The 21,458-nt window shown below is 53.8% G+C and overlaps 3 protein-coding genes and 1 long non-coding RNA gene across 4 annotated transcripts; all 4 read left to right on the top strand.

The window, feature by feature from the left end:
• Window positions 1–659: 659 nt before the first annotated feature.
• On the top strand, window positions 660–4,142 carry LOC103191127 (ubiquitin-associated protein 2-like; the record flags this gene model as incomplete). The annotated part of the gene is given in 7 exon segments (XM_042346608.1): window positions 660–707; window positions 1,346–1,427; window positions 1,852–2,069; window positions 2,384–2,489; window positions 2,689–2,762; window positions 3,062–3,250; window positions 3,337–4,142. Coding segments are annotated over 7 exon segments (816 nt in total), but the record flags the coding sequence as incomplete, so codon positions are not given.
• Window positions 4,143–5,779: 1,637 nt separating this feature from the next.
• LOC103174202 (pro-interleukin-16-like) lies at window positions 5,780–10,182 on the top strand. Its single transcript, XM_042346609.1, has 6 exons — window positions 5,780–7,331; window positions 7,888–8,071; window positions 8,376–8,477; window positions 8,722–8,953; window positions 9,489–9,614; window positions 9,815–10,182. The coding sequence occupies exons 1-6, from the start codon at window positions 5,878–5,880 to the stop codon at window positions 9,991–9,993; spliced, it is 2,277 nt and encodes a 758-aa protein (XP_042202543.1). The 5' UTR covers window positions 5,780–5,877; the 3' UTR covers window positions 9,994–10,182.
• Window positions 10,183–12,308: 2,126 nt separating this feature from the next.
• Window positions 12,309–15,534, top strand: hax1. The gene is made up of 7 exons (XR_006086226.1): window positions 12,309–12,487; window positions 12,642–12,829; window positions 13,342–13,553; window positions 14,023–14,083; window positions 14,555–14,670; window positions 15,019–15,133; window positions 15,245–15,534. It is a non-coding gene; the product is annotated as an HCLS1 associated protein X-1 (long non-coding RNA).
• Window positions 15,535–16,446: 912 nt separating this feature from the next.
• LOC121852726 (annexin A2-like) lies at window positions 16,447–21,163 on the top strand (the record flags this gene model as incomplete). The annotated part of the gene is given in 8 exon segments (XM_042346610.1): window positions 16,447–16,535; window positions 17,508–17,600; window positions 18,549–18,645; window positions 18,855–18,946; window positions 19,109–19,228; window positions 19,477–19,567; window positions 20,486–20,565; window positions 21,104–21,163. Coding segments are annotated over 7 exon segments (588 nt in total), but the record flags the coding sequence as incomplete, so codon positions are not given.
• Window positions 21,164–21,458: the final 295 nt, after the last annotated feature.

Genomic DNA, 21,458 nt, shown 5'->3' with positions numbered 1-21,458 from the left:
GCCAGACATGCACCCGCCCACCCGACTGCTTGCCCTCACAGCTGCCATCCACATGTGGAACTCTTATCACCCGGTCTCGCTTCCCTCCATCCACCCTCACCCTCTCTCTCTCATTCTATCTGTCTCTCTATCTGTGTGTGTGTGTAGATATGGGTCTTTCTCACTCTTTTCCCCTTCACTCTCTCTGTCTCTCACTGTGTGTGTCTCTCTCTCCCCCACCCCCCAACCCGCTGTGTCTCTGTCACTCTGTCTCTCTGGCATCCACATGTGGAGCTCAGGTCTGGTTTGGAGACTTGTAACACCACCAGAATCAGCTGGTTTTTACACAGCGCCCGTCACACAGAGCAGCTTCCCAGAGCGCTTAACAGTGACTGAGCTGGGGGGGGGGTGGGTGGGAGGTGACTGTAGGCACAATCGAAGAGGAAGGTCATCAGGTGAGATCTGAAGGAGGGGGCGAGGCTGAGGGATTGGGGGAGAGAGTGACAGTTTCAGGGCGTAGTGGCTGAAAGCACGGCCATCGGCGGTGGAGCGGAGGGGACGAGGGCCAAGCAGAGGAGGCCGGAGCCAGCCGAGCGGAGGCCACGAGGTACAAGCAGGTAGATCTGTTGCTGGTGGCTGTGAGGTCAGGCTGACTGATACTTTTCTTCTCCCAGCCACAGGTGTATGGCTATGATGATTTGCAGATGCTTCAAACCAGGTTTCCTTTGGTAAGTGGCTCACACTGACACTGTGGCACTACTCCACCCTGGCTCAGGCACTCACTCTCCCATTTACAAGGCTCCAACTTTTGGGGTGAGACCTTCCACCCAGTTTCTCCGCCCCCCTCCCCCCCGCTCGCCCACCCACAGACGTGCGCGCACACACACACACCCTGTGCCATGTCGATTCCAGATGTTCCCTCAATGCCATTGGAAACGCGAAGGGAGTTTCTCTCACCCAATGTCCTGGCTGACAATCCCTCGCATTTTGTGGGACTTGTCTTGTTTGCACAGATGGTGTCACTCACTCTCTCTCACACTCATCACTCTCTCACACTCATCACTCTCTCTCACACTCTCGTTCTCACTCACGCATTCTCTGTTTCTCACACTCTCATTCTGACCCACTCTCTCATTCTCCCACTCACTCACTCACTCACTCTCTCATTCTCCCACTCACTCACTCTCTCGGTCAACAAGGTAGGTCTTGAACGAGGGGAGAGAGGTGGGGGAGATGCAGAGTGTGGGGTAGACGGGTTTGTACCTGCTGATGGTAGGGCGGGTTTGTTGAGAGATGCTTGATCTGTTTGAGGGCACAGCCAATGTGTGGCTGTAGCTAATAGTTTGTCTCTCTCCCCCTCTTTTAGGATTATTATGGGATCCCATTTGCCACTCCTACAACCCCAATCACAGGGAGAGAAGCAGGCCTGACAAACACCCCCTACCCCGGTAAGCCATCAAAATCCCTTCACGCCCTGGCACCTCTGTTCCTGTGTCTCCGACTTGCTCATCCCCCACACCACCACCCGCTGCCTCCGCTCCACCAGCTCTGGCCTCCTGCTTTACCCTTGCTACCTCCACTCCACCATCGGCAGCCAGTACACCCTGAAACTCTTGTCACTCTCAATCCCTCCCTCCGCCCTGCCTCCTCCTCCCCTCCCCACCCACCCACCACCACCTTCAATTGCCATCTAAAGACCTTCCTTTTTCGATCGTGCTTACGGTCTCCCCTCCCTCTCCCCCGGCTCAGGGTCAGACTCCGCCACTGTCAAGCGCTCCGGGACGCTACCCTGCGTGAGGGGCGAGTTGTTGTTGTTGTGATGAGGCGCTGTATCAAATAACTCTCTGCCTGTCTCTGCCCCGCTCCCCACAGGTGACCTGTCTAAGTTTGGCCGTGGAGACGCCTCCTCGCCAGCTCCCGCCACCACCTTGTCCCAGCCCCAGCCGAGCCAAACCCAGGCCCACCACACCACCCAGCAGACATTCCTGAACCCCGCCCTGCCCCCCGGCTACAGCTATACCAGTCTCCCCTACTACGCTGGGGTCCCCGGCCTCCCCAACACTTTCCAGTATGGACCCGCCATGTTTGCTGTGAGTACCTCTCGTTCCCCTCAGCTCGCTGTGCTTCCAGCCAGGGTCGCGCGCTCTCTCCCTCTCGCCTTTGAGTCGGGGATTGTGGGTTCAAGCCCTCCACACACACACACACACACGTGGGGGACTCTGAGCTCACAGTCTAGGCTGACTGTAGACCCTCCTGGCTCAGGAACCAGACTAGAAGCCGTCAGAGGAGGGGCTCCATTCACACGTGTCACCTTGGGGACATTTCAGATCCGAGGAGACAATTCCTGAAATGAATAACTGAGCAAATTGCCTGAGTCTTTCTGATGATTCTCTCCTCCCCGCAGGTCCCTCCATCATCCTCCAAGCAGCACGGAGTGAACGTGAATGTCAACGCTTCTGCCGCGGCATTTCAGCAAGCGAGTGGCTACGGCACGCACGGTTACAGCACGGGTACGTGGGGGTGGGGGTGGGCAGGCTGCTGGCGGGGGAGGGAAAGTGTCCTGTGAAGGGCTTTGAGATGTGACAAAGACGTGAGAAAGCGCGGTATCAACTGCAGAGATTATTTCTTAAAGCTGTGTGAGGAGGGGCGGGTGGAGATTGTGCTGAGCTCTTATGTCCTATCTCTCTCTCTCTCTCTCTCTCTGTAAAGCTGGCGTGTCAGTGACCTCAAGTAACACGGGCGTGCCCGACATCTCAGGATCTGTGTACACAAAGACGCAGCAGGTATGTGCCCGCACAGGGCACGCGTGTCAGACACTCGGCTGATCATGGTGTATGTGTCAGACACAGACACCCGGCTGATCACAGTGACGGGTTTCCGTGTGTCAGACTCCCGGCTGGTCATGGTGACAGGTTTCTGTGTGTCAGACACCCAATGGTCACGGTGACGGGTTTCCGTGTGCGGGGGTCAGACACGCGGCTGGTCACGGTGACGGGTTTCCGTGTGTGGGGGTCAGACATCCGGCTGGTCAAAAAAACGTGAAATTTCTCTGATGTGCGTGTTCTCTCCTCTCTCTCTCTAGTCTTTTGACAAGCAGGCTTTCCACACTGGAACTCCCACAGCCTCGTTTAACCTGCCCTCGGCCCTGGGGAGTGGGGGACCTGTCAGTGCAGCCACCGCAGCCGGCTATCCTCCCCCCTTCATGCACATCCTGACCCCCCATCAACAACAGATGCACTCGCAAATCCTCCACCTGCAGCAAGACAGCCAGGTCAGCTCTCTCCTCCCTCCATCTCTCTGTCTCTCCCCCCCCCGTCCCGTCCCGTCCCCACCTCACTCTGTGTCTTGTGTTTGCAGAGTGGAACAGGACAACGCAGTCAGACTAGCAGCATCCAGCAGAAATCGCAGGCCAACAAATCAGCTTACAACAGTGCCGGATACTGGGGGCCCAACTGACGGGCCTGCACGGCTGGAGAGAGGGGGGTGGGGGGAGTGGGGAGTGAGAGAGAGGAGCGGTGGTGGGGAGAGAAAGGGAGAACAGTTCCCTCCCATCGCCGCTAGCCTCACCTTTTAAGAAAGATGAAGAGTGTGTAAAACTCCTGAGCGAGCTGTGAGTTTTTTTTTCCCCCCCTCGAAATGACACGATTAAGTCTTGACTACACGTCATGTAGCAACGAGAAGTTTTCGAACCAGTTTCTGCTTTTTGTCTGTATTTCCCCCACGTCCTTACTGTTGTAAGTATAATCTAGAATCTTCTTCTGTTTTCCGCAGTCAAAATACAACGTGGGGGTGGTGGGGGGGGAAGAATTGCTGTTTTATTTTTGTCATTTTGTCCCAGCCTGTCTTGAAGGAAGGATCCAGAAGCTTCTATGATTTTCCAGAACCTTCCCCCCCGTTCCCCCTCCCTTCCCCCTCTCACCCGCCCCTACACTGTCCCTCCTCTCCCCCCCACCCCGTTCTGTAGGATTGAAACCAAACCAATAATATGGGCTCCAATGTATTATTGCTTCTTTGAGGTGTTATTTTGTACTGTGCTTGACTTCAGTGAATGACGTATCTCTGTGTATATATAAAACACAAAGTGCTATAGACGGGACTGGCTTCCATACCTTCTCTTCTATGGCTTTTTGTAATTAATTTCCTGATATAAAAAAACAACCAAGTTCGTTTGGGTAATTTTTGGGCGTTATAAATGTGTGGTATATGCGTTGTGTGTGTATGTGTTGTGTGTATGTATATATGCGTGATATGTGTATGTGGAGACTTGGGTTTAATATCTCATCTGAAGGACGGTGCCTCCGACAATGTCTTTCTAGCCCATAAGGGTTCTAAGTCCTGGCACAGGCCGGTGTAGTCTACTTTCTGAGCCGGGCAGGTCTGCAGTGTCCAGGACACAGCTGATGATAGCACAGCCCAGCCTGGCTCATCGGCAGGACCTGGAAGGGGTGAATGAACGACAACAATAACAAATTACATCTGTAAAGCGTCTGTCATGTCGGGAGGACGTCCCAAGGCGCAATGTTTAGGTGGAGGATTGTCGTCCAGGAAACCAGGAGAAGTTCCCTTTCCAACAGCGTCGCGGGATCTTTGAACGAGGAGAAACTGAACGAGGAGGGATAGAGTTCCAAAGAGTAGGGCTGATCAGCTGCCAGCCTGGCCTGTGATGGTGGACAGGGCACGGCAGGGGACGTGAAGCAGGCACTGAGCCGAGGGAGTGAAGGAGAAAGGGAGGTGGAGCAAGACCATGGAGAAATCTAAAAAGGTGTTTCAGAACTACACTGGGATTTAGAATCAACCTTCCATTTGATCCAGCAAGGACGTCTCAAAGCGCTTCACGGGATTCATTGTAAAGTGTAGTGACCGTGTGTTTTGTTTTGCGAGTGAACGCCGCAGCCAATTTGCGCCCAACGACGTCCCCGCAAACAGGACGGTGTCTTCCACAATGTGACACACTATCTCTTCCCCCCCCCCCGTGCAGAGCTGGAGAGTCAGCCTGGACTGTGGGTGAGCTCAAAGCCCTGACACGGGGGCTTGAACCCACAAACTTCTGACTTGGAGGCGAGAGAGCGAGCGACTGAGCCAGGCTCTCTCTCTCACACACACACACACACACACACACACACGTGATTGAATGTCAGCCGAGAGAAGTGTGGTGCAAGCAGAGAAACAGGAAGCCCCAAGTCCTCGCTCCCGCGCTCTCTCTTGTCGGTTTGGGTGTTGCACATCAAGTGCAGAGCAGTTGCTTACCATAAGCCCAGAGAAAGGGGAAGTGCCAGTTTGCTTCCGTGTCACTGGAGAACAAACCAAGGTCTTTACACTTGTTTAGTCTCTGGACAACTGCACAAAGTTAAACCAAGGTAGGATTCATCGCTTATTTTAAACCCCCTGACCTGGCTTCCATTGAATTAATTGCAAGTTAATAATTATATACATAATAGAAATGTAGGGACAGGAGGAGGCCATTCAGCCCCTCAGGCCTGTTCCACCATTCTATGTACCTCAACTCCAATTACCCGCCTTTGCCCTGCATCCTTTGATACCCTTGCCTGACAAACATCTCTCCACCTCGGTCTTGAGTAGCGCTGGCATTTGATGCAGCGCCTTATCACGTCTTCGAGATGTCTCAAAGCGCTTCACTGTAAAGTGGAGTGACTGTATTTTGTGGGTGAAACACGGCAGCCGATTGCGCACAGTGACAAACAGTAGTGGATTGAAGTGACCCTTTTTTTTTTGAAGGGATTATTGCCCCCAGAAACCCATCATCTAATTGCCAACAAGCAGGTTCCTATTTACTGCTAGGTTAACAGAGGTTTGTGTGCGTGTGTGGAGTAAGGAAACCTTCTTCCAAAAGTTTACTGGCAATGGGACACGATTGAGAGCAGTAGGACATTGTCGGGTATGTCTGAGGGGGCTTTGTATGGTGATAGGCTGACTGTGGAGTCAAAGATCACGCAGCCTTTTTCAAGTAGCAAACCCAGATCGAGGGAGGAAGACAACAAAGATTTAGGGCTCAGCCTTGGTGCAGAGAAGATCTCAGAAGGTCCTCCAGGGAGAGAGGTCATATTTTTGTCAAGAAAAGTTTCTCTGTCCTCAAAGTCTGATTCGGAGGAGAAGGGTCTGCCAGAGACCGGGATGAGGGGGTCTGTGCGGAGGTTTAGCTTCCAGGAGTGGTCGAAGGGGGCAAAATCACAGTTCACAGGGTCTTGTGGGGGTCTGAGAGGTCCCAACCTGGCCGCAGCCCAATTCTGGAGAGCCATTGAGATCGACAAAGGGAAGAACGAAGGGAAAAGGGGAATGCAGAAGAGTGCAGAAGATGGGAAGTTCAGAAGCCCAGGAAGCGCCTTGGGGTTGTGCCTTGGGACAAGCCTTGAGGGTTCCTCAGACCCTGAGGGAGTCCGCCGAGCAGCAGGTGGGAGCCCCAGGAAGAGAGATGAAGGGAAGAAGTATGGAGGAGCCTTGAAGTTGTCCGTGAGTAATGGTTGTGGAATGGAGGAGACGCAGCAAGGCCAGGTTCCATCAGGGGGCAGTAGAGAGCGCGTATCTGTCAAGCAGACCATTCGTTCGTTTGAATCCATATTGAAACCAGGACTTGTTGGCAGAAGGGCTTCCCAGTTTGAGCCGTCAAAGAGGTTCGCTGCTGAATTGTCCGTCCTGAGGTCGGGAAAGGACCGCCCCAGGTCTCTCTCTGTCCCCTCTCTGCTCCGTCAACCCTCGACCCAACAGGGTCAGGCCAACAAAGAAGATCTTCCATTAACGAGAGGACGAGTGGTTCTGACAGGCTGGACCTCATCCAGGGTCAACATGGAGGATGGGAGTTCAATGAGACATCAAAGAGGCCATGACATCACCGGCTTTGAACCCCAAGATGGTCCAGGCTGCGTCGCTAGGCAACACAAGCCAGAGAGCCCGTGCTTGGGGCGAATTGGTGGGATGTCTGATGGGGGGAATGTGTCTGAGGGTGCGGGGGGAGCAAGCGTTTGTGCTGTGAGCCCCAGCGCACAGGCTCCAACGCAGGGAGATGGTCAATTGGGGAACTCTGGGCAAGATCTTACCTTGAGCACAAGACCGTGTCTGTCTACACCGATGTCTGAAGGGGCCAACGCCACCAGAAAGGATGGAGGACGGTGCTTGTTGCCAGCAATGGCAAAAACCACCAGCGAAGGCATCCCTTCTCTGGTGGTTTTCCCAGTTGAGTCCAGTCCTCTGGTGTCCTGGGCTGGCCTTGACCGGTCGTTGGAGACAGCAGCCATCTTGCCCTGTCTCAACTTGGATGATGAGTGGTCTGAGTCTGATGAGTCTGAGATGACGACACACAGTGACGGGAGTCAGTTGGACAGAAGTTATTCCATCAGGTAGGACCAAAGTGTGTCTCTCTCTCTCTTCAAATCACTTCATGCCCTGGCACCTCCCTACCTCTCTGACCTGCTTACTTACTCCCCCACTCAACTACCCGCTGCCTCCGCTCCACTGGCTCCAGCCTTCTGCTTGTCCTCGTGCCCTCCGTTCCAGCTGTGCCTTTAGCCACTATGCCCTGAAACTCACTGCCTCAATCTCTCCCTCTGCCTTGACCCTTCCTTCCCCATCTTCCCCGGGGGGGGGGGGGGGGGGGGGATTGGTCTCCATTGTTGGAGATGCCCAGACGTTGCATAGAGCTCTCCCTCTCTATCCTCAGCACCGCACTGGAGCATCAGCCTAGACTGAGCTCAGAGTCCCCGATGTGGGGCTTGAACCTACATACTTGTGGTGGTGGTGGAGGAGAGGGTGTTGGGGAGAGGCTGAGAGAGTGGAGTTTACGGCTGGTGGACGTGGTGGGAGGGTGGGGACGAGAGAGGGAAGTGTGTGGGGGGGGGGAGAAGGGTTTGAGTGGAAGACCGTGAAGACCAAAGCTTTGTGTGTGTGTGTGTTTAGCCTGGCAGAGCTCAGGGATTGTGGGCCTGGCTGGAGGGAAGACAGCAGGAAGGCTGACATGTTGGATCGCTCTGCCTCTTTGCAATCCAACGCCTCCTTCCTGTCTTTCGTGTCGCTTATTCCTAGCGACGAATTGGATCTCCTTATGGAAGAAGTCAAAGGACTTGATGATGGTGGCTTTGAGGTAATACTCCCCTCTCAGTCTCTCTCTACGTCCCTCATCAACACCCCCCCCCCCCCCCCCACACACACACAGCTCTGCCTCTCGCCCTCCTAATAATAATTTGGTCGCTCAATCCACGACTGTTTGTGGGGACGTCTCTGGGTGCAATTGGCTGCCGCGTTTCACCCACAAAATATACAGTCACTACACATTACAGTGTATCCTGTGAAGCGCTTTGAGATGTCTCGACGACATGAGAAGGTGCTGTAACAAATGCCAGGATTATTATGTATTATATAAAGCCCTCTGTCTGTGTCTCTCTCAGTCCCTGGATGACATTCGAGTGGTGGTTTTACACAAGGAAGAGGGAGCTGGACTTGGCTTCAGTATCGCTGGGGGAGAAGATTGTGAGACCAAGAGAGTGACTGTGAGTCCTTTCTCGTATCTAAAGTAGGACGGAATATGGAAACCCGTCACCGTGACCAGCCGGGTGTCTGACACGCGCACACACACATGGAAACCCGTCACCATGCGTTTTGCCCACAGAAACACACTTTACAGTACACGGTATAATCTGTGAAGTGCTTTGAGATGTCTCGACGATGTGATAATACAAGGATTATTGTGTGATATAAAAGGCACTGAAGGGATAACCGTCTGTTGATTTTCAGGTACACAAGGTCTTTGTCAGCGGCCTGGCTGCTCAGGAGGGAACCATCCAACGTGGGGACGAGGTTCTGTCCATCAATGGCAGCCGAATGCAGGCTGTTGCTCACAGCGAGGCTCTGGCTTCGCTCCACAAGGCCCGGTCTCTGAGACAGGCCATCGTGGTGGTGCGGAGAGCGAGCGAGGCCGCCCTGTCCCCAGCCCACTCAACACTGACAGGGCTCAGTGAGGGCTCAGGTATGTTAGTGCCCACCCCCCCCCCCCCCCCTGCCCAGGCCCCTACCACCACCCTCCAGCCCCAAACCCAAGCACCCGACCGCCCGCTCACTCACTTGGAGTTCACAGGGTCTACTTGTTCTTTAGGGTCACAGGTCACCTTGGACTCCTGTAGCTCAGGGTTTATCGCGCTCGCCTCGCAAGTGAGAGGACTCGGGTTTAATTACCAGGTTGGACAGGACAGGGCGAAACCTTAGGCAAGTTTCCTTACTCCACACACACAGTGACAGACACACACACACCTCTGTTTCCCGGCAGTCAGTAGGAACCCACTTGTTAGTCGATTGGGGGATCGCTTTCCGGGGATAATAATCCCTTTTTTAAAAAATAATATGGTCACTCAACCCACGGTTATTTGTGGGGACAACGCTGGGCGCAATTGGCTGCTAAATTGCTTTGAGATGTCTCGACAACGTGATAAGGCGCTGTGTTTTCCTGGGCGTGGGGGAAGCTTGTTGGCCCTGTATTCTCAGAGGCCTTGTGTTCTGTTTCCCAGATCCTGTGGGTAAAACGGTCACCATGGAACTGACCAAGGGCTCCTCTGGTCTGGGCTTCAGTCTGAACGGAGGAAGGGGCTCGAGTCAGGGAGATAAACCACTGACTGTGAAGAAGGTTTTCCAGGGTAAGCGATCTCTTGTCCAGTGTCTTTTAAATCAGCCGGATGTCTGACACACAGGGAAACCCGTCACCATGACCAGCTACAAAACACAGTCGCAACACTGTACAGTGAATCCTGTAAAGCGCTTTAAGATGTGCTCCTGACGTGAAAGAAGCTGTATCAAATGTAAAGATTACTATTAATTATTTTTATTATTATTCTAGGCGGATTAGCAGCCAGCTCGGGCCTGATCCAGACAGGTGACCAGGTGATGGAGATACAAGGTGTGACTATGCAGGACCTCACCTGCTATGAAGCCTGGAACCTCATCAAGTCACTACCCACAGGTCCTGTCAGCGTCCGAATACGGAAAAAAGTCGAACAGCCCGGCCCGACTACGTGAGTGCGACCTGGGAGTCGCTCATCTCCTTCCCTGGAAAGAAAGTATACCCTACCTCAGTTTCCTTTGCCGGATAGACGTGAGCGATCTCTGATCTGAGAGAACAGTGACTCTTCCCATCTGTGCCTGGAAACGTGAAGCATTGCACAGGGTTTTGCCTGAGTTTCCTTGTGTGTCAGACACCCGGCTGTTCATGGTGACGGGTTTCCACCTGTGTGTGTGTCTGTGTGTCAGACCCCCGGCTGATCACAGTGACGGGTTTCCGTGTGTGTGTGTCAGACCCCCGGCTGATCACGGTGACGGGTTTCCGCGTGTGTCAGACACCCGGCTGATCACAAATAAAAATGTATTGACTTCGCAGTGTGAATATTTTTTCCCTTTGAATAAAGGTATTGTTTGATTGCAATGAGCATTAGTAACAATAATAATCATCTTCCCATTTGAAATCACACTTGTGACTTCAAAGCGCTTGACAGGATTCACTGTAAAGTGTAGTGACTGTGTGTTTTGTAAGTGGAACAGCTGTGATTAGTGCGTGTGGCTAAAACTGTGTCACATGTGGCTATTCAGTGATTCCTATTCCTTATTATCCCAACGTAGCCCAGAATGACCATTGGACACTCATAGAATTATGTTGTGCCGCTCTTTGAAAATAGCTACCCATATCAACCCCACTCCACTCCCCCCGCTCTCTCCCCATGGCCCTGATCAACCCCACTCCCCCGCTCTCTCTCCCCCCATAACCCTGGTCAACCCCACTCCCCCGCTCTCTCCCCATGGCCCTGATCAACCCCACTCCCCCCGCTCTCTCTCCCCCCATAACCCTGGTCAACCCCACTCCCCCGCTCTCTCCCCATGGCCCTGATCAACCCCACTCCCCCCGCTCTCTCTCCCCCATAACCCTGGTCAACCCCGCTCTCTCCCCATGGCCCTGATCAACCCCACTCCCCCCGCTCTCTCTCCCCCCATAACCCTGGTCAACCCCACTCCCCCGCTCTCTCCCCATGGCCCTGATCAACCCCACTCCCCCGCGCTCTCTCCCCCATAACCCTGGTCAACCCCACTCCCCCGCTCTCTCCCCATGGCCCTGATCAACCCCACTCCCCCCCGCTCTCCCCCCATAGCCCTGATCAACCCCACTCCCCCGCTCTCTCCCCATGGCCCTGATCAACCCCACTCCCCCGCTCTCTCTCCCCCCATAACCCTGGTCAACCCCACTCCCCCGCTCTCTCCCCATGGCCCTGATCAACCCCACTCCCCCCGCGCTCTCTCCCCCATAACCCTGGTCAACCCCACTCCCCCGCTCTCTCCCCATGGCCCTGATCAACCCCACTCCCCCCGCTCTCCCCCATAACCCTGATCAACCCCACTCCCCCGCGCTCTCCCCATAGCCCTGATCAACCCCACTCCCCCGCGCTCTCCCCATAGCCCTGATCAACCCCACTCCCCCACTCTCTCCCCATAGCCCCGATCAACCCCACTCCCCCCCTCTCTCCCCATGGCCCCGATCAACCCCACTCCCCCCCTCTCTCCCCATGGCCCCGATCAACCCCACTCCCCCCCTCTCTCCCCATAGCCCCGATCAACCCCACTCCCCCCCTCTCTCCCCATAGCCCTGATCAACCCCACTCCCCCCTCTCTCCCCATGGCCCCGATCAACCCCACTCCCCCACTCTCCCCCATAGCCCTGATCAACCCCACTCCCCCCTCTCTCCCCATGGCCCTGATCAACCCCACTCCCCCCCTCTCTCCCCATGGCCCTGATCAACCCCACTCCCCCCTCTCTCCCCATGGCCCTGATCAACCCCACTCCCCCCCTCTCTCTCCCCATGGCCCTGATCAACCCCACTCCCCCACTCTCTCCCCATGGCCCTGATCAACCCCACTCCCCCACTCTCTCCCCATGGCCCTGATCAACCCCACTCCCCCACTCTCTCCCCATGGCCCTGATCAACCCCACTCCCCCGCTCTCTCCCCATGGCCCTGCAAACTTGTCCCCAAATAATTATCTGCTTCTCTTAGAAGCTGTTATCGAATCGGTTCCCACCGGCCTTTCAGGCGATGGGTTCCAGCATCGCCAACTTGGTCAGTCCGTTTGGTCCATGGACTGTAAACAAAACAAAGGGGCCGTGGGAATGCGGGTCAGGGCCGCGGCTCCTGATGTGTGAGCAGCAAAACCGGTCCATTTCACACCTTTAATAAAAACAATCCATTGTGATCTGTATTTTGTGTGTTTCTCCGGAGCGGTTCCTCTTTAATTAGTGCTTTACGACACGGGGGGAGGGGCGGGACTCTACTTTACAGCAGAAAGGCAGTGCGTCACCGGGAGGAAGTGGTCAATCTGCTTTACGGTGGAAGGACAGTTGTGCGGCGTCGGTTTAAGCGGATTTTCTAACGTGGAAAGTGGTCGCGCGGCGCCGCGGGAGGTGCGGAGGCGGTGGATGAGTTTGTCCGACTTTCTCCGCGGGTTTCTCGGGCTCGGCTCCGGGGGAAGGAGGTGAGAGAAGCGCCTGAGGCCCGGGAGCAGAGTGGCGGCGGCAGCGAGAGAGGGGGGGGGGGGGGGGAGCGGCCCCACTGCGGGGATTGACCCCCAACGCGTTATTATCCCCGTGTTTTTGTCCCGTCACCCGCCGTCTCCTCTTATCTTCCAGGGATCCGTTCTTCCGGACCGAGACTCGCGAGGAGGAGGATGATGATGAGGAGGGGGGCGATGATGATGAAGGCGGCTGCTTTGGGTCGGGGTTCGGTTTCGCGCCTGACGGGGTCTCGGGTTTTTTCCGGGAGATGGACGACCTGTTCAGGGGGATCGGGAGCTGGGACGTGCCCACAGGAGCCCTCGGCAAGTTGCCTCCGATGTTCCCGTCAGGTCCTGAGCGACTGGTTTTGTTATGAGAGGAACAGGAGGCCATTCAGCCCATCAAGTCAGTCCCCATTAGGGCCCTGAGCTCAGAGTCCAGGCTGACGCTCCAGCGCAGCGCCGGGGGAGAGAGAGCGAGCACCTTGTCGGAGATGCCGTCTTTCTACTGAGACGTTAACCCTCACTCCCTCACTCTCTCATCTGTGTCCTGTTCAAGGCGGACGTTAAAGATCTCCCACGGTTCTGTCAGGGAGGGGGGAGGGTGTCCTGTCCACGGCTGTTTGCAGGTCCGTCGCTGGGCGCAAATCGGCTGCGGTGTTAAACACACAGTCACTACACTTTACACTGAATGCCGGGAAGCGCGTTCACGTGAGATGCGAGGCTTATAAGTGTACAGTCACTACACTTGATATTAATTCCCTGGGAGGCACTGGGATGTCAGACCCCGAGTCAAATGCACTGAATAATATTATCCGTGTTGTTGTTGTAAACAGAGCTGCCGGGTGTGGAGGGTTACCCAGCGAGGGGGACTGAGGAGAGGAAGAGGAAGGGGCCACGTGACTGGATGCTGAAGGAGCCGGACTCTGAGCCGTCAACCTCTGGGGGAGGGGCGCTGGGAGCGACCAAGATAGACCCCAGGGACCAGCCCAGAGCAGAAGCAGCTCCAGCTCCTCCCTACACATCACCCAGGGATCCGTTCAGAAGGGTGAGAAACAACAACAACTTGCATTTACACAGCACCCGTCATGCGGGCAGTATCTCAGGTCGCTTAACAGTGCAGGAGCCTGACTGAAGTATCTTGTATGTCCAGCGCCCTTGTCTTTGATACAATATGGAGTGGAGGCCTGTAGCTCAGTAGTTATCGCACTCGCCTCGCAAGCGAGAAGACCCGGGTTCGATTCCCAGATGGGTCAGGACAGAGCGAAACCTTAGGCAAGTTTCCTTCAAAAAAAATGTGGTCACTCAATCCACAACTGTTTGTGGGACACTGCTGTGCGCAATTGGCTGTCCAAAAAATACACAGTCACTGCACTACACAGTGAATGGTGTGAGGTGCTTTGAGACATCGCCCAAGGCACTGTATTGATTGCGAGGGTTATTAAGGGCAGTAAGTATTCATTCCTCTGTTTCGTCAGGATTTTGAACGGATTTTCTCTCTCTCTCTGTCATTGCAGTTTGCTGATATGTGGAAGTTGTTCCCTTCCGGACGGGAAGACAGTGTGAAGGAAGATCAGGGTTTGTGATTTTTCTGTCCCAGACTGTGCTCTGTCACCCACCTCTCCCTTCCACCATGTCTGTGTCACTCCCTCCCTCAAGCCCTCCGCCTTGCCGTCTCCCTGTCCACTTTCAAATCCTGCCTAAAGACGTTCCTCTTCGACCGTGCCTACGGTCACCTCCCCTCTCCTCCCGGCTCGTGTCAGGCCCCGTCACAGTTAAGCGCTCCGAGACGCTACCCTGCGTGATGCGTAAACACGAGGAGTCCTTTCCAGGAGTAATAATCCCTCCAAAAAAATAACAATAACGTGGTCACTCAATACACGACTGTTTGTGGGGATGTCGCTGGATGCAATTGGCTGCCGTGTTTCGCCCCCAAAACACACAGTCACTGCACTTTACAGTGTATCCCGTGAAGCGCTTTGAGACGTCTCGACGAGGTGATCGGGCGCTGTGTAAAATGCCAGGATTATAAGTTGCCTTTGTGAGCAGATTTGGACTCTGAGGTGACGTCAGAAGGATTGGGGACGATCCTGAGACCAACCGAGCCCCACACACGATCTTTCTTCCGCAGCGTCTCAGTGTCAACAGTGACCCTCCCAGACGGGGTGAGTGCCTGGGGGTCTCTGTCTGACACACACACACACACACACACACACACACACACACACACACGCGCGTGCGCGCGCCTCTGTTTACCTAACAGTATGTAGGAACCCATTTGTTAGTCGATTGGGGGATCGCTTTCCAGGGATAATAATCCACTCCTCCCCCCCCCCCCACCAAAGCACACAGTCACTACACTTTACAGTGTATCTTGTGAAGGGTTTTGAGACGTCTCGACGACGTGATAAGCGCCGGGTCAAATGCAAGGTTAACAAAAATGCAAGGATAATTTATCTTTGAAAAAATCTTTCTCTCTCCCCCACCCACCCCCCACAAACACACACACACAGACAGTGGAAGAGCGCCGCACAGTGAGAGACAGTCAGGGGAACGAGAAAACTGAGGTAACAAGACGGAGAGGGGGTATGTCTCACAGCGAGGAGTCACAGAGCCAAGCCAACGAAGGTGAGTGTTGAGGGCTGGGGGTGGTGGGCAGGGAGTGGGGGCAGAGGGAGAGAGAGAGATTGCGGTGTGTCTGACTCTTGTGATTCTGCCTGTCTCTCTCTCCCTCCCCAGGCGATGTCCAGCCATTCTCCCCGGAGTGGGAGCGAGAGACAGACAGCGAGAGGTTACATGATGTCTTCACTCTCTGGGACAGACTGTTCAAGGGGCTGTTTTCCAGTCGGTGATTGGGGAGGGGGGGAGATGGGGGGCAGGGAGTGGGGGGAGGTGTGGGTGGGGGAAGATTACAGACCGTCATCACAGCTACTAATCACTCAACGCGTCAGTGTGTGAGATTGCTCTCCCAGCCTTGTCTGCTCTCTCTCTCCCGCCTCTCTCTCTGTTTCTCCCTCTGACTGACTCTCCCTTCGCTCTCTTTCTCCCCCCACTCTTTTTCCCACCCTGTCTCTTATCTCTCGCTCTCACACACACAGTCTCTGGGTGTGTCTCAGCGCTACCCTCTGCTGGTCTGATTACCGGGATCAGATTTGGAACAGAATTTCCTTGCTGACGCTATTTAAATTCTGATGTAAAGAAAAATGCAATAAAATATACAACAATAATATATTTCAACATCACATCATGGGTTTGCTTTTTAAGTTTTTAATTTCTTGTTGTTCAAAGCTTCTCTTAAACCGCGTTACCGCAAAACACACAGTCACTACACTTTACAATGTGTCCTGCAAAGCGCTTTGAGACGTCTCGACGACGTGATGAGGTCAAATGTCTTGATCTCAATTTCTTAACACTTTAGAAGTCACTACACTTTATTGTACATACTGTGAAGCGTTTTGAGACGACACTTTCTCACACATCTCCCCCAGTGCTGTTGGGGAGGGGGAAGAGAAGGGGGCTTCTCTTTCTCTCTCCTGGTGTCCTGGCCGACAGATAAAACTGCTGGCTCGCTGCATGGCTGTTTGCGAGGACGTCGTTGGGCGCAAATAGACTGCCGCGTTTCGCCCACAAAACACACAGTCACTCCATTTTACGGTGAATCCTGTGAAGCGCTTTTGAGATGTCTCGACGATGTGATCAGGGGCTGTATCAAATGCGAGGATCATAACAGTAAACTGATAACTGGTCACTCCAAGGGGGAAAGGGGTTCAGTGACTAGTTATCAGGAGTGTCGAGCTAGACGGGGTATTGATGATTTAAGTGGTGGAGCAGAGGTAAGTCAGGGTCGTGGTGGCAGCAGGAGCTTTCTGAGCTAATGCAAGTTGTCGTTGCTTTCTAGGTCCAACAGATAAAAGATTTGCCCTTCAGTCTAGGAAGTAATGTCCATGTGGAATGTGTCAGCCACTCCCTACAGTACATTACCCGCTCTCTCTCTCCACCTTCACAGAGACGCTCAGCTTCGACCAGACAGGTAGGTGTGTGGCGTTTGGGCTTGAGTTCAAAGGAACGGATTACAATGTCAGCTGCTACCACTCTGAGCTGCTACAGTGAGATAGAGAGAGAGAGAGACGGAGGCTGTGGTTTAGGAGTTGGGGGTTCCATGGCTGTAGATTTTGGGGAGGAAAGGCAGCCGGTGGCAGTTAAGGGGAAGGAACGTACATTTTTACGATGGTTGGGTTTGCCTCTGCCTTGCTGTGTCTCGCAGATTTTAACCTGAGGTTAAACAACCACTTTGTCTCTCCTTCCCCGGGCGATAACTGAATGTGAACACAGACAGAGAAGGAAGGGAGGGAGGGGGAGTGAGAGACAGAGACGCACACATAGTGACAGAGAGGGGTGAGGGGGTTGTGTTAGCCTCTCTTCCCTGGTCACAGGCAACTGTTCAGTGCAGGTTGGGGGGTTGGGGTGTGTGTGCAGAACATTCCCGGTCAGGGCAGGAAAACTGGTTGAGCAGGATTGAGGATAGGTTTCCAACCTCCCGTGAGAGGGAGGGAGGGGGAGAGAGAGAGATGTAATCTTGATTCTCTCTAACACCAGCGAACAATAGGGGGAGAAGCTGAACTGTGACTGAATCATTTCTTTGTTTGGACAGTCATTCTTTCCTAACAGCAGCCTCTCCCAGAGCCCATCCCACAGTAACGCTCCTCTGCACTGTGCGTCCGTCCACACTCCCAGGTCAGGGTTACAGACACAGTAAAGCTCCTCTACACTGTGTGTCCACACTCCCAGGTCAGGGTTAGAGACACAGTAAAGCTCCTCTACACTGTGTGTCCACACTCCCAGGTCAGGGTTACAGACACAGTAAAGCTCCTCTACACTGTGCGTCCACACTCCCAGGTCAGGGTTACAGACCCAGTAAAGCTCCCTCTGTGACTCACTGCTCCACTCTTTGTGTAAAGCCCTAAAACAGGATAATTAGTGCATATTAATTGCTGTTTTGCAGGTTACTCACTCACTGTGTTTGAATCAAGCAAAACCTCCACAGACAATGGTTTTGGTGAATGAAATCCTTAGCCAGCTCTCACTCGTGGATAAGGTAAGTCAAATATTCATTTGTGCCAGTCTCTAGTCTGGTTCCTGAGCCAGGAGGGTTCACAGGGCACTCGCTGCTGATGGCAGCACAGCCCGGCCCGGCTCATCATTAGGACCTGGAAGGGTCAACCAGTCACTGGGGGCAGGGAATCCTCCCCCTCAGCCCCTGTTAACCCCACAGCCAAAGCCCTGACTAACTAACTAACTAACTAACGGGGAGGGGGGTCCTCGCTGGACAAGCAGCGGGAACGCTGGCCAGACAGCGCTCTCTCTCTCTCGATGGCCAAGCTGTGTGGTTTGAGCTGGTTAGACTCCAACAGTTACCCCCCCGCAAGCCTCGGCTCTCGCCAACCTGCGCCTAATACTCTCCGGAATTAGGTAAGCAGGGAGAGAGAGAGACAGGAGGAGAGAAGGAGGGAGGGATAGAGAGAGAGGGGGACATGAGCAGAGAAAAAGAGAGGGGGGACAAGAGGAGAGAGTGATGGGGGGGTGAAATGAGAGAGAGAGGATTAGAGACAGAGAGAGAGGGAGTGACAGATCGTGTACCTCGACATACCCATCAGCTAGGTAATTGTGTAACGAAGAGTAGTTTGGTATTTTAGCCCTTGAGGTGCATTTACAGTATCAGTTTGTGCCTCATTAGCTTATGCCAGAGCCTGTTACTGCATATTGCTGCAGTCCTGTAGCTCAGGGGTTAGAGCCCTCGCCTCACAAGCCAGAGGACCCGGGTTTGATTCCCGGGCGGGACAGGACAGGGCGAAACCTTAGGGACGAGGGCTTTGAGATGCCTTTAAGACGTGAAGGCATGATAAAGCGCTGGGTGAAATGCTAGGGTTATTATTAGTAGTAGTATTATTGCGATGCTGAGATGTATTACTGTGTTGTCTCTCTCTCTCGCTCTCACACTCTCTATGTCACACATTCTCTCGCTCACACTCTCTCTCTCTCTCAGCCCACAGCCTGGGGAACACTGGCAACTGTCAAACCTTTCTCCAATTTTGATGAGGAAAATGATGCTCAGACACTGTTTAAAGCCCTCAACACAAAAGGTACCTCTCTCTCTCTTTCTCACTCTCTCTCCATCTCTCTCTCTGTACCTCTGACTCTCTCTCACACATACACACACACACTCTCTTTCTCTCTTACACTCACTCTTTCCATCCCTCTCTCTCTGACTTTCCATCTCTCTCTCTCTCTCTCTCTCTCTCTCAGTCTCACACTCTGTGTCTCTCACTCTCTCTCTCGCTCTCAATATCAGGTGTGGATGAGGCCACGATTCTGAACGTTTTGACGAATCGCACCAACGAACAGCGACAGAGCATTTCCCGGGCGTTTTACCGTCTCAGCGAGGTTTGAGACATGTTTACGGGGCTCGGGGGGGGGGGTCGGGGGGGCGAGAGAGAGAGAAAATGTGAGTGTGTAGTTTGGGACACGACAGGTACGTGGGGGAGAGAGAGAAGGGGAGAGAGGGATAGCCCCACTCACGGTCTTGCTCTCTCCCATTACCCGAAGGGTCAGGACCTCGAGCCTTTGCTGAAGAAAGGTCTCTCTGGCCACCTAGAGACGGTGATCATTGCTTTGCTCAAGACACCAGCGGCCTACAGCGCTCTCCAGGTCAACGCAGCCGTAAAGGTCCGTCCGTCTATTCATCCACCCGTCCGTCAGCCATCTTGTTTTCAAACCCTTTCACGCCCCGGCACCTCCCTACCTCTCCCACCTGCTCTCCCCCCCACTCCCCCACCCGCTCGGCCGGCTCCAGCCTCCTGCTTGTCCCTCCCCCCCCCCCTGGCTTGGGGTCGTGCTCCGCCGCTGTTTAGCGCTCTGGGACGCTGTCCTGCTGGCGGGGGCGCTGTGTAAACACCAGCTATTGTTGTTGTCAGGGCCTCGGGACGGATGAGGAAACACTGGCTGAGTTGCTCTGCACCAGGTCCAACACAGAAATCCAGGACATGGCTGTCATCTACAAACAAGGTCAGAGGATGGGGTGGGGGCATAGAGACAGGAGGAGGCCATTCAGCCCCACAAGCCTGTTCCGCCATTCTATAAGATCAAGGCTGATCTGTACCTCAACTTCTAACCCTAACCCGCCTGTGTTTAGGGCTGTGTTTAGGCTTGTGTTTGGGACTGTGTTCAGGGCTGTATTTGGGGCTGTGTTTATGGCTGTATTTGGGGCTGTATTTTAATAATAATCCTTGCATTTGATATAGCGCTGTTCACGTCGGGAGAGGACGTCCCAAAGCGCTTCACAGAACACACTGTAAAGTGATTGACTGTATATTTGTGGGCGAACGCGACAGCCAATTGCGCACAGTAATGTCCCACAAAGCGTTGTAGATTCAAAATGACCAATTTTTTATTATTGTTTTTTTTTGTTTTGGAGGATTATTATTAGGCTCTGTGTGGGGTAAGGAAACTTGCCCGAGGGTTCGCCCTCTGCCTGGAATTGAACTCAGGTCTCTCACTTGCAAAGCGAGTGCTCTAACCACTGAGCTACAGGACTCCAACTTTTGGGCTGAGTTTAGGGCTGTTTTTGGGGCTGTGTTTATGGCTGTTTTTGGGGCTGTGTTTATGGCTGTATTTTGGGCTGTGTTTAGGGCTGTATTTATGGCTGTGTTTAGGGCTGTGTTTGGGGCTGTGTTTGGGGCTGTGTTTATGGCTGTTTTTGGGGCTGTGTTTATGGCTGTATTTTGGGCTGTGTTTAGGGCTGTATTTATGGCTGTGTTTAGGGCTGTGTTTGGGGCTGTGTTTGGGGCTGTGTTTGGGGCTGTGTTTAGGGCTGTATTTTGGGCTGTGTTTAGGGCTGTGTTTAGGGCTGTGTTTGGGGCTGTGTTTGGGGCTGTGTTTAGGGCTGTGTGGGGGATTGTGTGTGACTGGTTGTGTGTTCCCCAGAGTTTAAGAAGGATTTGATGGACGCCATTAAAGGAGACACCAAAGGAAACTTCCAGAAACTGCTGCTCGCTCTGGCAAAGGTAACCTCCAGAGAGGGAGGGGCTATATGGGTTTTGAGGAGGGGCTATAAGGGTTGAGGGAGGGGCTTGGGTTTGGGGGAGGGACTGTAGGGATTGAGGGAGGGGCTTGGGTTTCGGGGGGGCTGTAGGGGTTGAGGGAGGGGCTTGGGTTTGGGGAGGGGCTGTAGGGTTGAGGGAGGGGCTGTAGGGGTTGAGGGAGGGTTTGGGGGAGGGGCTGTAGGGGTTGAGGAGGGTTTGGGGGAGGGGCTGTAGGGGTTGAGGAGGGGCTTGGGTTTGGGGGAGGGGCTGTAGGGGTTGAGGGAGGGGTTTGGGGGAGGGCTGTAGGGGTTGAGGGAGGGGTTTGGGGAGGGGCTGTAGGGGTTGAGGGAGGGGTTTGGGGGAGGGGCTGTAGGGGTTGAGGGAGGGTTTGGGGGAGGGGCTGTAGGGGTTGAGGGAGGGGCTTGGGTTTGGGGGAGGGGTTGGGGGGGGGGGCTGTAGGGGTTGGGGGGGCTTGGGGTGAGAGGTCAGAGTCTCTGATTGGTTGTTGACTGGTCCCCAGGGAAACCGAGATGCCAACTCCAAAATCATTGACTATGAGCTGATTGAGGCGGATGTTAAGGTGAGGGTTATTATTAATATAATTATTGTTATGATGTTACTATTATTGTGTATTGTTATTACATTATTGTAACATTAGTATTCATATTATTACAGTAGTATTAATATTACAGTAGTATTAATATTACAGTAGTATTAATATTACCTTATTGTTATGTGAGGTTTATCACTAACTGCTCACTGAGCCCTCGTCTCGGGATGTGCTGAGTTACTGTATATTTATGACATTATTAGAGGGGGTTATGGTGTATTGTTGTTATGATGTGAGTGTATGTTATGTGTTCAGTGTTGATAAC

This window comes from Callorhinchus milii, unplaced genomic scaffold, assembly GCF_018977255.1.
Source record: "Callorhinchus milii isolate IMCB2004 unplaced genomic scaffold, IMCB_Cmil_1.0 Scaffold1128, whole genome shotgun sequence".
In the NCBI taxonomy this organism is placed as follows: Eukaryota; Metazoa; Chordata; class Chondrichthyes; order Chimaeriformes; family Callorhinchidae; genus Callorhinchus; species Callorhinchus milii.
The sequence above is the reverse complement of the archived record's forward strand: the minus strand, read 5'-3'. Positions and strand labels throughout refer to the sequence as shown.

Excerpts from the sequence above, each read along its gene's own strand:
- LOC103174202 (XM_042346609.1), top strand. The coding sequence starts at position 5,878 with ATGTCTGAGGGGGCTTTGTATGGTGATAGGCTGACTGTGGAGTCAAAG. Across the intron at positions 8,954-9,488 it reads AGGGCTCAGTGAGGGCTCAG|ATCCTGTGGGTAAAACGGTC; the intron begins GTATGTTAGTGC and ends TCTGTTTCCCAG. Across the intron at positions 9,615-9,814 it reads TGTGAAGAAGGTTTTCCAGG|GCGGATTAGCAGCCAGCTCG; the intron begins GTAAGCGATCTC and ends TTATTATTCTAG.